The 14703-nt window shown below is 33.9% G+C and overlaps 2 protein-coding genes across 2 annotated transcripts; one reads left to right on the top strand and one right to left on the bottom strand.

The window, feature by feature from the left end:
* Nucleotides 1-2443: 2443 nt before the first annotated feature.
* Nucleotides 2444-7110, top strand: LOC132038967 (2-oxoglutarate-dependent dioxygenase AOP3-like). The gene is made up of 3 exons (XM_059429477.1): nt 2444-2959; nt 4662-4986; nt 6690-7110. The coding sequence occupies exons 1-3, from the start codon at nt 2583-2585 to the stop codon at nt 6927-6929; spliced, it is 942 nt and encodes a 313-aa protein (XP_059285460.1). The 5' UTR covers nt 2444-2582; the 3' UTR covers nt 6930-7110.
* Nucleotides 7111-7721: 611 nt separating this feature from the next.
* Nucleotides 7722-12653, bottom strand: LOC132039462 (protein MLN51 homolog). Its single transcript, XM_059429938.1, has 11 exons — nt 12588-12653; nt 12210-12344; nt 11866-12098; nt 10945-11783; nt 10497-10608; nt 10030-10155; nt 9330-9385; nt 9175-9220; nt 8818-9044; nt 8346-8433; nt 7722-8199 (listed from the first exon to the last, which is right to left on the bottom strand). The coding sequence occupies exons 1-9, from the start codon at nt 12651-12653 to the stop codon at nt 9017-9019; spliced, it is 1641 nt and encodes a 546-aa protein (XP_059285921.1). The 3' UTR covers nt 7722-8199; nt 8346-8433; nt 8818-9016.
* Between the last annotated feature and the right edge of the window lie 2050 nt (nt 12654-14703).

Below are 14703 nucleotides of genomic sequence, written 5' to 3'. Positions count from 1 at the left end.
GAATCATGATGGGACAAAAATGTATGGTCTTTCTAAGGTACAAAATCAAAACACACTCATGATTTTTCCAAGTTTTAATTTTGCGAACTGTCTATAATTAAAAAGCATTACTGTTTATATTTTGAAGTTCTATGATTACTAGCTTATCGTGACTAACTTTAATTATGTGCATTTCATCAATAGGTTGTGGAGAGACTACCATTTGTGATCACTCCTATAAATTTTTTACTTTGGTAACACTCCACTTACATATAGGAGTAATAAGAGAATATTTGGAGCCAAACAAAAGTGGGTTTGCAAATACTCCATCCGGATCAAACGAGTGTCCACTTAGCCGTTTGCACACCCCTTAAGAAAATACTAAATTCTAGAAGAAGAAAAAAAAGGTAATTTGACTAAACTGTCTCTAATTAAATAGGTATTGGATTTGATCACATAGCACTTAATAGAGACAAATCTGGAAAAATAAGGTTAATCCTTTCTTGATTTGATAAGTGGACGCTCTTTTTGACTCACAAAAGAGCTAAATGGACACTCTTTTTGATCCGGAGGGAGCATTAACTAAAAACTCCATTCAAAGTATTCATTCTAGTCGTACAATAATGATTTGCAACTTTAATTTAAGTTATTAGCAATCAGACAGTACTCTAATTAGTACAGTAATTAATAAGAGATCCAAAAATTGATGATAAGGACCTCAACCTAATTGATCAACTGAACTTTCTGAGTCTTAACTATATATATTATAGTATTGCTTAAATCCTTTTCATGATGAAATTAGATTACTATCAGATAATCGTATTATTCGGTCCCCCCGAGCTTGAAACAGACAAGGCAACAAAAAAATCTTAAAAGAATACTTCAATCAATTTGTTTGAAGTAATTTCCCATAAGTTTAAAATAATTTGCGGGGTTTTTAACAATTTTGATCTTTCCATTGAAATTATAGGCCAAGCAAATAAGATATACTCCTACTCATTTGCTTTTTCACACAGTTAACTAGAAAGTAAAAGTTTAGATGGATGATCTTCGTAAATATATATAGGACAAAATTGAAAGTGAATGAAAAAAAAAAAAAAAAAAGGAAAAGGGCCAAAAATATCCAGAAACATAGGTCAAATTTATCTTCAGTTACGTTTATTGGCTCAAAAATGTCCTCATCATTATGTTTTTGGCTCAAAAACGCTCAAACTAGCGAATAGGCTTAAAAATATCTTTTCTTAACGTCATTCTTTCAAAAAACAGGAAAATGAGTCAATTTTGCCTTTAAACTATTCGAAATAGGACAGTTTTGCAAAATTTTATATGTCATCGTTTTTGCATATATACTGCATATAATTTTTAGCTTTCTTATGTGTACTATATGTATATATGTTGTGTCTAGCTTGTCGCTTTAAGATATGCCTTGATCATAATGATCTAAGTGGATCTGAGGGTTAGACTAATTTCATATAAAATTGACGTACAAATGTGAAATAAAATACTCTAATAGGTCAAGTAAAGTGTATATATATGTGCTACACAAATTATAATATGTGCATGTATAAACCTGTATTCCGCTAGAAATTTCTGCAGAGAGCCAATTGAAGATAGGTTTGGAAATTCTATAGAGGGGAATTGGAAAATTTTGGTGAAAGATCAAAAAGCCCATAAAAATCTCTATTTTAATGAGGTGGCAGGGGTATTTTAGTGAATAAAAAAGTGAGTACAATGCTAACCTACAACCTTCATGTTGTAGGTTAGCAAAAGCATAAGCGTCTAAAGGACCACTTGGGAAGCCACAGAAGATTATAATTTCGTTCAACATTTAGCTATGCTGTTTAATCGTATTTAAAGAATATTCCATTTCGAAAAACTCCAGGTCTTGAGAACGAAGTAGTGCCAAATTTTCACAAAATGTAGACATGCATAAAAAAATAGAAAAAAGAAATAAAAGATAAACCAAGAAAATTAATGTTGCGTAAGCGTGATATATCCTTGATGCAAGCCGAATTTGTTTAAGTATCTGATTTATAAACAAATGTGAATGTTATAAGTGCATTAAGTTTTCCATTAAACGTATGAAATTTTACTAAATATTCAAGTAACTTACATGTTCGAAGTGTAGGAAAATTATTATTAATAGTCAATATATCTTATTCAGTAATTTGTGTTTTTTTTTATTATTCGTAAGTTACAGAAGATATATGTTCCAAAAAATAGTTTTTTCTCTATTTTAATCAAATGTATGAATAAAGATATTCAATAAAAATGCTTATCTTTTTTATTAAATTTAATAAAAATGGATATATATAAACTTTTTATTTATAATTTCATTTATAATAATTACATTTTATTATACTTAATTACGGATATACCTCAGGATGTATTCAAACTTGGAAGTATATTATGAGTGTGTTTGGTGTAATTAAAGACTCGGGCCTCCCTCGGGGCTAAAGTTACATGGAACGACTCTACTCATTTGTGTGTGTATATATGTGTGTGTTTATGATTGTTGTCTACTTATAACGGGGAAACAAAAGCAATCCTATGATTTCTATCCACTTTCATTAAAGGTAAACACTTATCCACATCAGATCTTTATGGCTGTCCAAGTAGAACCGAAACTTCCTATCATTCAGTTCACAGATGAAAATTTGATGGCTGGAACAAGCTCATGGATATCAACGTCCCGAGAAATCCGACGTGCCCTGGAAGAGTACGGCTGCTTTGCGGCGGGGTACAAGAAAGTCTCGCCGGAGCTCCGGGAAGTCATGTTTGATCACTGCAAGGAGTTGTTCCAACTTCCTTTGGAAACTAAACTCCAAAATACTTCCAATGTTTTTGGGTTTGGCTATGGTGGTAATTTCCCTAACATGCCTCTTGCTGAATATTTTGGCATTGAAAATGGTACAACTCTTGATTCAACCAAGAATTTTGCTAAGCAGATGTGGCCAAACGGTAACGTCGATAAATTTTGGTAAGTACTCGCTAGCTTAATTTATGTGATACTTTTTGTTTTTCGAGATTCAAAAGAATACCAAATATGAAACAGATTCAAAAGAAAACCAAGTAAGATCATGGAATTTAAGAAAAGAATACCATTAGAATATGGGGGTCTTAGCATATGAAACAGATATTAATAAAGAAAGAAGTCCTATATAAAATGAAACAGATCTAGGAAATATTTCATTTCAAAAGAATTTAAATTACATACAGTGGTGTAAAAACTGTTCCCACCTCCTTTGGTTCCAATTTATGTTAAAGTGGATACAAAATTTAAGAAAGAATTGTAAACTTTTTAAATTTGTATTCTTATACATACCATAACTAGGGGTGTATATGGACCGGGTTGGTTCGAATTTTTTAAACACCAAACCAAACCAATTGCATCGGGTTTTAAAATTTATACACCAAACCAAACCAATAAAATTCGGATTTTTCAACCTCGGGTTTTTCGGGTTTTTTTGGGGAATAGTCTTGATACAAAACATATAACTTTTATCAAATATTTCTTTAGTCCTAGTAAGATACAATTATATAATTAAGGTGTTTCTTCAGAAAATAACACAAAATGTGAGAAGAGTGATGACATTGTATTAAAATATTCAACAAAAGCTAATATAATCAGTTAAAATAAATATTGATAATTAACAAGCCATAAAGAAAATAACCATAATCTAAAAATACTAAGTCATGCTAAAATAAGTATTAATTACATGACAAAGAAAAAAAACTTAAGTTATGTATTTTTACTCTCTAAATCAATTATGAAAAACTAAAGAATAGATATCCAATATTATTGTCATTCCTAGTAGTAAATTGAATTTCTTTTGTTAAGCATTAGCGTTAAGTTGGTTTGGTTTGGACTTTATTTGAGTTACTAACATCCATAGGATATAAAACTTATTGGCATTCAAAATTGTAAGTTCAAGCTTGGATAAGATGATAATAGATAAAAACTTACGAAAAAATTTAAGAAATATTTATAAATTACATTACAAATAAATATTTTTATGTATAAAATATTTTAAAAATTGAATACATGTAATGTCGGGTTGGTTTGATTAGGTTTGACTTTTTTTAGTTAAAACCAAACCAAACCAATTATGGTCGGGTTTTTTTTCCAACACCAAACCACTAGTCTGATTTTTTTCTCGATTTGATTCGGTTTATCGGTTTAGTGCGATTTGTCGGTTTACTTTGTACAGCTCTAACCATAACATTTGTGTGAACATATAGAGATTGTTATTCAGCGTAAAATAAAAAAGTTTTAAAAAATAAAATATATATATATATAAGGCAGCCCGATGCACAAAGCATTTCGCGTTAGCAGGGTCGGGAAAAGGGGTCGCACCCCAGGGTGTGATGTAGCCAGTCTACCCTAATATAAGCATTGGTGGTTGCTTTCACGGTTCGAACCCGCTTAACAACTACCCAGATTCTTTCACGAAAATTTCCTTAAAAAAAAGTTTGTATATTATTTTAACATATAGAAACGTGTCATCTTTTTTAGACGGACTAATAAAAAAATAGTATCACATATATTGAAACTAGTGAAGTAATTAATAATCTGTGGCCACAACATTTAGCAAGGTGTATTTAACTTGTGGATGGATTAATTAAGCTCTTTCAGTAAAAATAATTATGTAATACTTTGTTGGTTATGTTGTCTTTTGCAGTGAAGAAACCCTTTCATATTCTAAATTAATAGCTGAACTTGACGATGTGGTGATTCGAATGATGTTGGAAAGCTATGGCTTAGAGAAATATTACGACCCTCTAAAACATTCGTGTATGTATTTGATGAGATTCATTAAATATCGTAGCCCAAAAATGAATGAAATAAACATAGGTCATTTGCCTCATAGAGATAAGTCATTTATGGGGATTATTGACACTAATCAAGTGGGAGGTTTGGAGATGCAAACAAGAGATGGCAAGTGGATGACTTTTCATCCTTCCTCTTATAAGGCTGTCGTCTTCATAGCTGGTGAGCCGTTCACGGTAAGAATTACTCCTCCGTTCCACTTTATGTTACAGTTCTATTCGAATTTTAAGAGTTAAACAATTTTTTTTTTTACTGCAATTTTTATATATGCTTTTTAAATTTTTTGAATTATTAATTTATAGTAATTTTTGCGTAGTTTTCAACTATGTACATTTTATTCTGAAAAATTAAAAGATTCTACGTCCACATGTATGGTCAAAATTAAAAAGTTGAATCTCGAAAAGTGAAAAGTAGGGGTGTACAAAGCAAACCGACAAACCGCAAACCGATGTCCAGAACCAAACCGAGAAAAAACCCGACTAGTGGTTTGGTTTGGTTTGACTTATTGGTTTGGTTTGGTTTTAAAAAGAAAAACCCGAACACTATTGGTTTGGTTTGGTTTGGTTTTAACTAAAAAAAGTCAAACCAAATCAAACCAACCCGACATTACATTTATAAGATTTCAAACATATGTTATACATAAAAATATTTATTTATAATGTAATTTATAAATGTTTCTTTAACTTTTTCATAGTGTTTTGTCTTTTAACATATTATTTCAAGCTTGGAATTAGAATTTTGAATTGTCCAATAAGTTTTATAGCCCAATGATATTAGTAACTCAAATAAAACTCAACAAAAATCAAATCAATACTAATGCTAACAAAAGAAATTCATATCTAACACTGGAATGACAATAATTTTGATATCTAGTCTTTAGATTTATATTAGTTTAGAAAGTGAAAATACATAACTTAATTTTATTTTTTTATTTAATATCTAGTCATGTAATTAATACTAATTAGCCGTACTTATTTTAGCATGACTTAGTACTTTTAGATTATGATCATTTTATTTTATGCAATTTCATTAATTTTTTTCGTTGAATATCTTAGTACAATGTCATCTCTCATCACGTTTTGTGTTATTTTTTTAATAAATATCTTAATCAGATAGTCGTATCTTAGTAGGACTAAAGAAATATTTGAAGTACAAATTATATGTTTTGTATGAAGAATTTACCGGAAAAAAACCCGAAAACCCCGAGCAACCCGTAAAAACCGAGAAAACCCGACTTTTGTTGGTTTGGTTTGGTTTATAGATTTAAAAACCCGATGCAATTAATTTGGTTTGGTCTTTAAAAAATCCGAACCAATTCGGTCCATGTACACCCCTAGTGAAAAGTGTCACATAAATTAGGACAAAGAGAGTACTAACTTTACCTAGACAAGATAAGTGAGGTATGTTTGGTATATACAAGTCATTCTTAAAAAAAAATAAAAAAAAATCTGATATTGGTATGACAAGTCATTGAAAAAAAAAAAAAAGGTTGATCAAAAGGTGAAAAATATGAGTTTAGCCAAACCCAATATTTTTTGGTTCAGTTCTTGTTTATGTGTTAATATCTACTAAATATGTCCAAATATTAAATCATGACTGGTGGCTTCAGTCCTTCAATTGTATCCCGAACCCACAAAATTTAAATTTTGAATCCGTCTCTAAAAATTTCTTCCTTGTGAGCAGAAGTCATTTTCCTTATGATTATCTTTTAAATTTTAACTTCATATTCCTTGCTCCAACTAACACTTTAGTTATTATTGTTGTTGGTGTGGTGGTGGTGTTGTTATTGTTGTTGTATATACAGGAAATAATTTTCTACTCACCAACGAAAATAAATTAAAACAAAACCATAGCTAAGTTAAAATTTTACTGATGATAGGCATGGAGCAATGGTAGGGTGTATGCTCCGATACATCGAGTGATTATGAAAGGAGCTGAAGATAAATATTCACTGGCATTATTCTCCTTTATGAAAGGGACTGTGAAAGTACCAGAGGAGCTGATTGATGAAGAGAATCCACAACATTTCAAGTCATTTGATCACTTTCAATTTTTGAAATATTGTGCAACAGATGGCTTGAAAGAGAAAAATCATATCAAAGCCTATTGTGGTATTTGAGCCTTTGCATATGCTTGAATATTTATGATACAGCACTTCATTTTAAGTTGTTGTTCTTGTAATTTCGTGGTGTTTTCTACCTTCTACTTTCAGCTTCGTTAAACTATGTAAAAACGTGGGCATATAGTACTAGATATGTCTGTATACGTAAATAAAATAAAATTGAGTGTTTAGCTCTTTCTTGTCCTATTTTACGTGATTTTTAGTTATTAAGGAGTAGATAATCTCCTTGAATTAGTGGTATGTATTCCTAAAAGAGCAAGAAGCTATGAAGGGACAAAATTGCTTAACTAGTTTTCAGGTAGTTAGAATTTGTTTTCTCAATCAGCCACTGCAAATATTTCAAAGTTGTGCGTAAAGCAAAGCATCAATCTCAGATATTCTTCATTAGGAACTTAAAGACCCCTGCTTTAAGTTTGGTCCGAAACAAATAAGTCATTTTCTGGCAATCAAACACGAAGAAATATTTTCCTTCAAAAAATATCTCCATTGGAAATGGAAAAGTGGCATCCTTCACTTTGAAATTGTTTCTAAACCTAAATTTTATACAGTGTTGGATAATGATGTAGTTTCCCCTGAAAAATATTTTCCATCATTACGGAACACTGACTCATTTTATACTTGGATTCAAGTTACATGCACTAACTGTGTAAAATAATTTTACACTACCAATGCAATTTAATTGGCTATAGCATATTAACATATTAAACTTGCTATAAAAAATCTGTAAGTTAACCTGACGTTCTAATGCATAAAACTTAAACTGAATCTTGTAAACCGGGGAACAAAACAGGGAGCAACGTAACATATTTTGGGATGAAACTAGTACTAGGAATTACAACTAACACGATGAGTTATTTAAATATAGTTCAAAGTTTTCAAGAAGGATACACGCTGCACACCGAAAATTTCCAATGTTGTTGCCCCAAACGCTCCGAATAGACAGTAATTCTATTAGCAAGAACCATTATTAACTCCACCATTGCATCAATTAGGAAACAAAAAAAAGTCTTAAGAGAAAATTTATCATTCAACGTCTGAGCAAGCTATGCTCTTCTGACCAATATAACAAAATCCAAACCCTGAAAGTATTCACCAAATGACTAGCAGTAATAACATTAATTAAAGCTGCTAACAGAAAACTCGGAAAGATCAGATGACGTACATTTAGAAGAGAAACGCATATACTATAGCAGCTGTGCAACTTCTGGACCCTTCACGACATTATCTTCATGATCATATGCCGATGCTGAGTGACAATTCTGACTTCCTGCAATGAAAGGAAAACCATGCCACAAGAACCTGCGTCAAAAATATATGATAAAACTACTAATCACCCATCTTTTTAGATAAGCAATACCCAAAGTACGAAGTTTAGAGATTTGTAATGCTACCACATATGATTTGTAATGCTACCACATATTTAAACAGATAACTACCACCCGTCAAGCTGCAGAGTATCTTCTAAAGTGGAGCAGCATGAGCAGGCAATTGTCATGCAAACCTGGGATCACAAAATCCAGAATCAGAATCGTATAACAGGTTACAGGTTCAAGAAACGAAAAACTGAAGTTGTGGGAATTATATGTAAAATAGAATACTCTTGATACAACGCCCATTTAAAGCTAGACCAAAAAAACGTCACATGAAATTTATTAAGCCAATAAGAGTGCCTTTTTTTTAATTAAAATTTTCTTGCTTACGTCATTTTTTGGAGAACAAGGAAATTTGCAGCAGTAATGCAGACCCTTTTTATTTATCAAGGCAGTCATGTAGATCCCTTTAAGGATGATATTTTCTGGAAATCTCAAAATGCTGGATCATTTGGCAAAAAAAACAAAGAACAAGAAAATCGATCACATTGAAATCTGGAAGCAAAAATCGTTACCTAAAGCAGGCAGACCTAATACATGAGAGGTCCACATGCTCTAGATCAACATTTGGAGAAAACGAAGGGCCAGGGAGAAGAGCAGCATCACCACAAGCTTCTTTAAGAGATTTGCAACATCCAACTAGAGATGGAATATCCAACTGTAAATTTTGACCTTAATCTGCTTATTCAAACTGCTTCAACCAATGTAACTATCTCATTGGTCAAACTTCATTTCCGTATATCTGCATAAAAAATTGAAGGAACTCAACATTCTAATTAAAGCCAATGGAAGATGGTTACATAAAAACAGCAGTTCGACAAAGAAACTGGAAATATGATTATCTCATTTCAGCAATACAAAATGCAGCTTGCCTGCGAGGATTCTTCTGTCGCAGTCTGAAGTCATCAGTTGTGAGCTCTGGTAAAGAAATAGAGGCAGACAAGATCAATAACATACAAGGAAAGTTTCATGGCACAAGCTTCGCAAAAACCAATTGAACAAATTAACAAGGATGGGTATATCTTACCAGGCGTCTGTTGGGGCTTCAGTTCACTATCTGGCTTGCTTGTATTATTCTCTTTGCTGCATACAGGAAGTACTGTTAAGTTCCTTTACAACTTAATAGGTCTATAATCAAACACTGCTTTGAACATCTATAGCTGCAATACTTCAAAGAACCGAGAAATCGCTCTAAAGAATGTTGAAATTAAAAAAAAAAAATTACTAGTACATAAAGATGCTGAATCATATACAGATAATTATCAGTGCAAGAACATGGAACAAGAACTCTCTTCAAGATAACACACTCCTGACACAAAAGATTCACTCAGATTTTCAAAAAGTAATGGTTAAACCGATAATAGATCCCTTGAAAACTTGGAATTGCAATCACAGATTTCCCAATTTCTTTTGGGTGCACAAACAGAAACAAGCTTGGCCTTTAAATTAAATGCTATGATTGGGTCACTTTTTTCCACTTTGTCCTGACTCCTTGTATTCTATTGATGAAACTTCATGCAAAAGTTATGATAAAAGTTAAAGAGTCATGTTAAATTGAAAAACAAGATACTGACGAATATGAGCAAAAAAAAAAAAAAAAAAAAACAAGAGAAAACGCAAAGGAACAAGAATAACTGCATTGACCAAGAGTATGACATATATATGCCATCAGAAAGAAACACAACGAAATCAGAATATCATGACAATCTGCAAAGCATTCTACTTACATTGGAGCAGCACCGAGAGATGATATCTTCCCACTAGGGCGAGGATGATAAGCACCATCTGCAGCAATATATGGTGAACAGTATGGTGTGCCTAGTGCTCCAGCAGCACCAGCTAAAACTGGCAACCTGATAAATTCCGACCAATATTATCTAGTGACACCCAGTTACGCAAACTAATAAAGCCGTATCTAAGATCAGAAGAGGACAGGAATTTTATTATATCCAATAATTCAGAGAAAAAATCCTACACACCACACAGCTGTCATTCACCCCCACAAAAATGTGAAGCATCAGACTAAACAACCTATGTGGTAAAATCTCCAAACACTACACGGCAAATACTTCTTTTCTGTTTTTTTTCCTCTTTTTTTTTTTTTTTTTTTTTTTTTTGGGGTGGGGGGGTGGGGTGGGGGTGGGGGTTGGGGCTGCTTTATGGTTAGCATCAGATTAGCTAAAGATAACCTCACCATGTCATTTTGGAATTGCCTAGCCCATCTGGTTGACCAACATATCCAGGGAAAGCCATGCCAACAGCAGGAACTCCAACGCCACCGGGGTGCTGCCCTCCAAATTGCATGACTGCAAATCCCATTACAGAAAAGAATACTTCCTTAAAAGTACAAATATCATTCTACTACAAGAAGCGATACGATAACCAGTTTATAACACTTACTGGACTTGATATTACTAGAGCATAACTTATGGAAGAGAAAACCTAGCTACTAAACAAAACAAGAGAAGGCATACAGAAATAACATGATGCATGAACCATTCCAAGGGGCAAAGCAAACTTTAAAGAAGTTTGTCTAAACAAGATCACTACTGGACAAGTATGCTTAAGAGAGTCTGTTTCAGAACAAGACCCAATTTTTTCCGTCTTTTTGTATATATTGATGCCAGCTATAAAAGGGCTACCTGGCAGAAAGGATGGAGCCCCAGAAAAGTTCTGATTACTGTGACCACTACCCATGTTTCCAGGTGCACCCACAATTTGAGCCCCATATCCCCTTCCAGGACCCTGAAGACTGCCTTTCCCTTTTGCAGCCATAGAACTCGTTAATTTAGTGGACTCTGATGAAGATTCAAGCTCTCCAGGTTCACAGGTATTCGTAGGTTGTGCTGTTTTGTGGGGAGATGAAACTTGAGATCCATTACCCGGTTGCTGTACTAACTGCTGACCAGTTACTTGCAGAAAAGGTTGCCCTCGACTTTGAGCAGAATATCGCCGGGCAGGGTGGAGCTGGTTTGGCAGAGAAACACTGTTGACTTGGTTATTGGGTACAGGAGATTGATAATTCCTATGTGATGATGCATTAAATCCTCTTCCTTGGCCTCTCAATGCCTGGGAATGAGTAGACTTTATTGATGATGACAACCCCAGTGGCAACTGCAAACTGGATGAAGGCATCCCAGCAACTGCAGGAATAGAATCATGAATATTAAGCTTGTTTATGCCAAGGGAATCATTTGGATCCTTCCGGAATATTGCAGTTGATTGTGCAGAAGCAGTACTTTCGCCCGAAAGAGAAGACTGAACACTGCAGCTACTTGTCTCAGTTTGCATTTCCCTCTTGTCTGTTATTGTAGTCTCTTTACTGGAAGAGCTAGTGGGATAAAATGGAGGAGAAGCATAATTCAAACTTGACATAGACCTTTGCTTGGCAGCTGTAACTGCATCTTTTTCTAAATCTGATACAGGAGCAGATGCTTTATTTGTGCTATTAAGTGAAGGTTTGCCAACATACTGACCAGATCTGAAAAATTAGATTTGACAAGAAAATTGAAAAAGATCCTTCACAAGGAAAAGAGGAGAATAATAGTGGAATTGAAACTTTCTGGTTGTTTAGTGGAGGAGGTGTATCAATGTTGTCCTTAAAAGATGGTCTGTACCTCCTTGGCCCCCAACCTCTGATAGCTTCTGAAGGATTATTCTGAATGTTCTGGTTATTATCCTTAGCCTGATCACTACCATTGATGTACGCTTTGGGTCTTCTTCCTCGTGAAGCTCCGCTAGCAGCCCCTCGAATCCTACCACGACCTCGATAGCGACCCCTTGATATCCTCCTATCCTGAGGATTTTGACAGCTTATTAAGATCATATAAAATCTTACGAGCATAAGACTAGGACACAGGGAAAAAGACAATGCCATAATGAAAAGCAAAGAAATAAAAGCAGTCACCTCATCATAATTCCTCTCTTCGACAGTCAACTGTTCGAACTTGTCATGCCCCCATTTACGATCATCTTTTGATTCCCATAACCCTCTTTGACCAGGCGTTCGCCTAAACAAAACATTATTTTCATGATCAGTTGCCTAAACAAAACATTATTTTCATGATCAGTTGCCTAAACAAAACAATTATATGAAATAATGACATAAATCAGTCGTAAAAAATGAAGTCTACTTACTTATAGTAAAATGTCATGGAAAAATGGAGTCATAATTACAACCTACAACATTCAGCACATCTACGACCTGAACAGGATGGGCTTTGGAGAGAAAGATGAGCAGCATGATCAATTATACTGATACGTACAAGCGACTCAAGAAACATACTTTTGTTCGGCTTACTAACAGCACTACCCTTTTTACTACTATATAAGTGATCATGGCACCAGCCATTCAGGTCCTTCCTTCAAATGTCATTGATTCGTGTTGGCATCTTCATCACTTACCAGAAATTTCAATCTTTAAAAGCTTTTGCTTATTAAACTCCAACTTCCATTCAGTTACTGTATAATCATGTGGTCAGGCAAAGGAGAGATCAAAGGTGATGAGGAAAAGCACAGCCAATGAATAATTAGTTAAGTGCTTCTGAGAACAAGGCAACAGCAAAATTAAGATTTCAGAGTTCTGAATACCTCACTGGTGCCTAAAGAACAGTACTCATTGAGCAGTGACGTATGTCAACCAAGAATCCAGATTAAAAGGTTGCAATTCGCTAAAGCAAACAATTTCAGGAACAGGATTTAAAAAAAAAAAAAAAAAGATTCTGGATATTTCTCTTCCTTCCAGGGTTTAATTCGTACAAGAGGCTGGGAAGATATGGTCAAGAAACCTAAAGTCGCCTATATTTTCTAGTCTTTGTTTCAAAGCAGAATGAATTAATTAATACTCCCAATTTATGTGGCACTTTTCGTTTTCCGAGATTCAAACTATATAAACTTTGACCAGCATTTTAAAATGTTTTTTCCATCATATTGACATGAGAAGAATTGCAACTTATAGCGTACTTTTCGTATAGTTTTTGAATATCTAAATTTGAATTTTAAAGTATTGAGCTGATCTAATCAAATTTAGGTTCAAAGATTAGTCAAACTGACTCACAGGAAGCGAAAAGTGCCACATAAATTGGGACGGCGGGAGTAACAAAAGTGTGGTACAGCTCTATCTTCACATAGGGGAAACATACGGAAAGCACAACATTATGGTACAGCTCTATCTTCACATAGGGGAAACATACGGAAAGCACAACATTATGCATTTAGCCAGCTGCAGTGTTAAGCCAGCTGACCCTCTTTTAAACCTTTTCAAGGAGGTTTGTGTTGTGGTTTGGATCAGGAAACCATGAAGTGAGCAAAGGAGCAGCAATCAGAGTCGGAACTTGAAAGCAATCAAGAAGGTAGTTAGCTCGTGTTTCGGAAAACTTTCACCAGAAAATTGATTTTTAACTTTTATAGGAAATCAGGCACAGACTCAAGATATAGTTATCCTTTATAGAGGATCCTTTTTTTTTTTTTGGGTCCTGCATCCCGATCCACGCCGTGTAGGGCCCAACACAATCCCTTTCAGCAGAGGTTTAACCAAAATCTTCGCAAAATCAGACACTTACTCAAAGTATAGGTGTCCAAAATAATAACATTAGCTCTGGTTTAGTTATAGAACCGCTGCAGACAGGACCTACTACTGTCGATTTAGGCAAGTTGATTGACTAATTTCACTAACCATCAAAACTTACTTACTGAACACCTTACACATACCACGCACATTAATTTACTCTGTCAATTCATAATTTCACATTATACTTTATGTGACACACTTTCCTTTTTAGTCAGTCCAAACAAGAGTGACATATTTCTATATTTAGTACTCCCTCTGTCCTAAATTAAGTGTCTTACTTTCCTTTTTAGTCCGTCCCAAAAAGAGTGTCTCTTTCCATATTGGTAACTCATTAGTTCCAAAATCCTACAAGGCATATATAACACCACAAGATTTAAAGGAGTTTGGCCAACATTACACACAACTTTAGTTTTAGACCAGTGATTCAAAAGTCTTCTTTATTTCGTTAAACTTTGTGCCTAGTCAAACTAAAGCAATTAAATTGGGACGGAAGGAGTACAATTTAACTTTAAATTACCAACTTTCCCATAATAGAATGATTTATAGCCACACAGATATTTATGACTTATTTTCGACTACAAGTTTCAAAAGTCATTCTTTCTTTCTTAAACTTCGTGTCCAGTCAAACACCATCACATAAATTGAGAATGAGGGAGCATAACACTGTGAACTACTCCCTCTATTTCAATTTGTTTGTCTTATGTCCAGTCAAACACTATCACATAAATTGAGACCGAGAGAGTATAACATAGTGAAGTACTCCCTCTGTTAATTTATTTGTCTTACTTACCTTTTTAGTCCGTTTCAAAAGGAATGTCTCTTTACTTTTTTG

The sequence above is a fragment of the Lycium ferocissimum genome, chromosome 12 (genome assembly GCF_029784015.1).
Source record: "Lycium ferocissimum isolate CSIRO_LF1 chromosome 12, AGI_CSIRO_Lferr_CH_V1, whole genome shotgun sequence".
Lineage (NCBI taxonomy): Eukaryota > Viridiplantae > Streptophyta > Magnoliopsida > Solanales > Solanaceae > Lycium > Lycium ferocissimum.
Note: the sequence above shows the minus strand (reverse complement) of the source record. Positions and strands in the feature narration are given on the sequence as shown.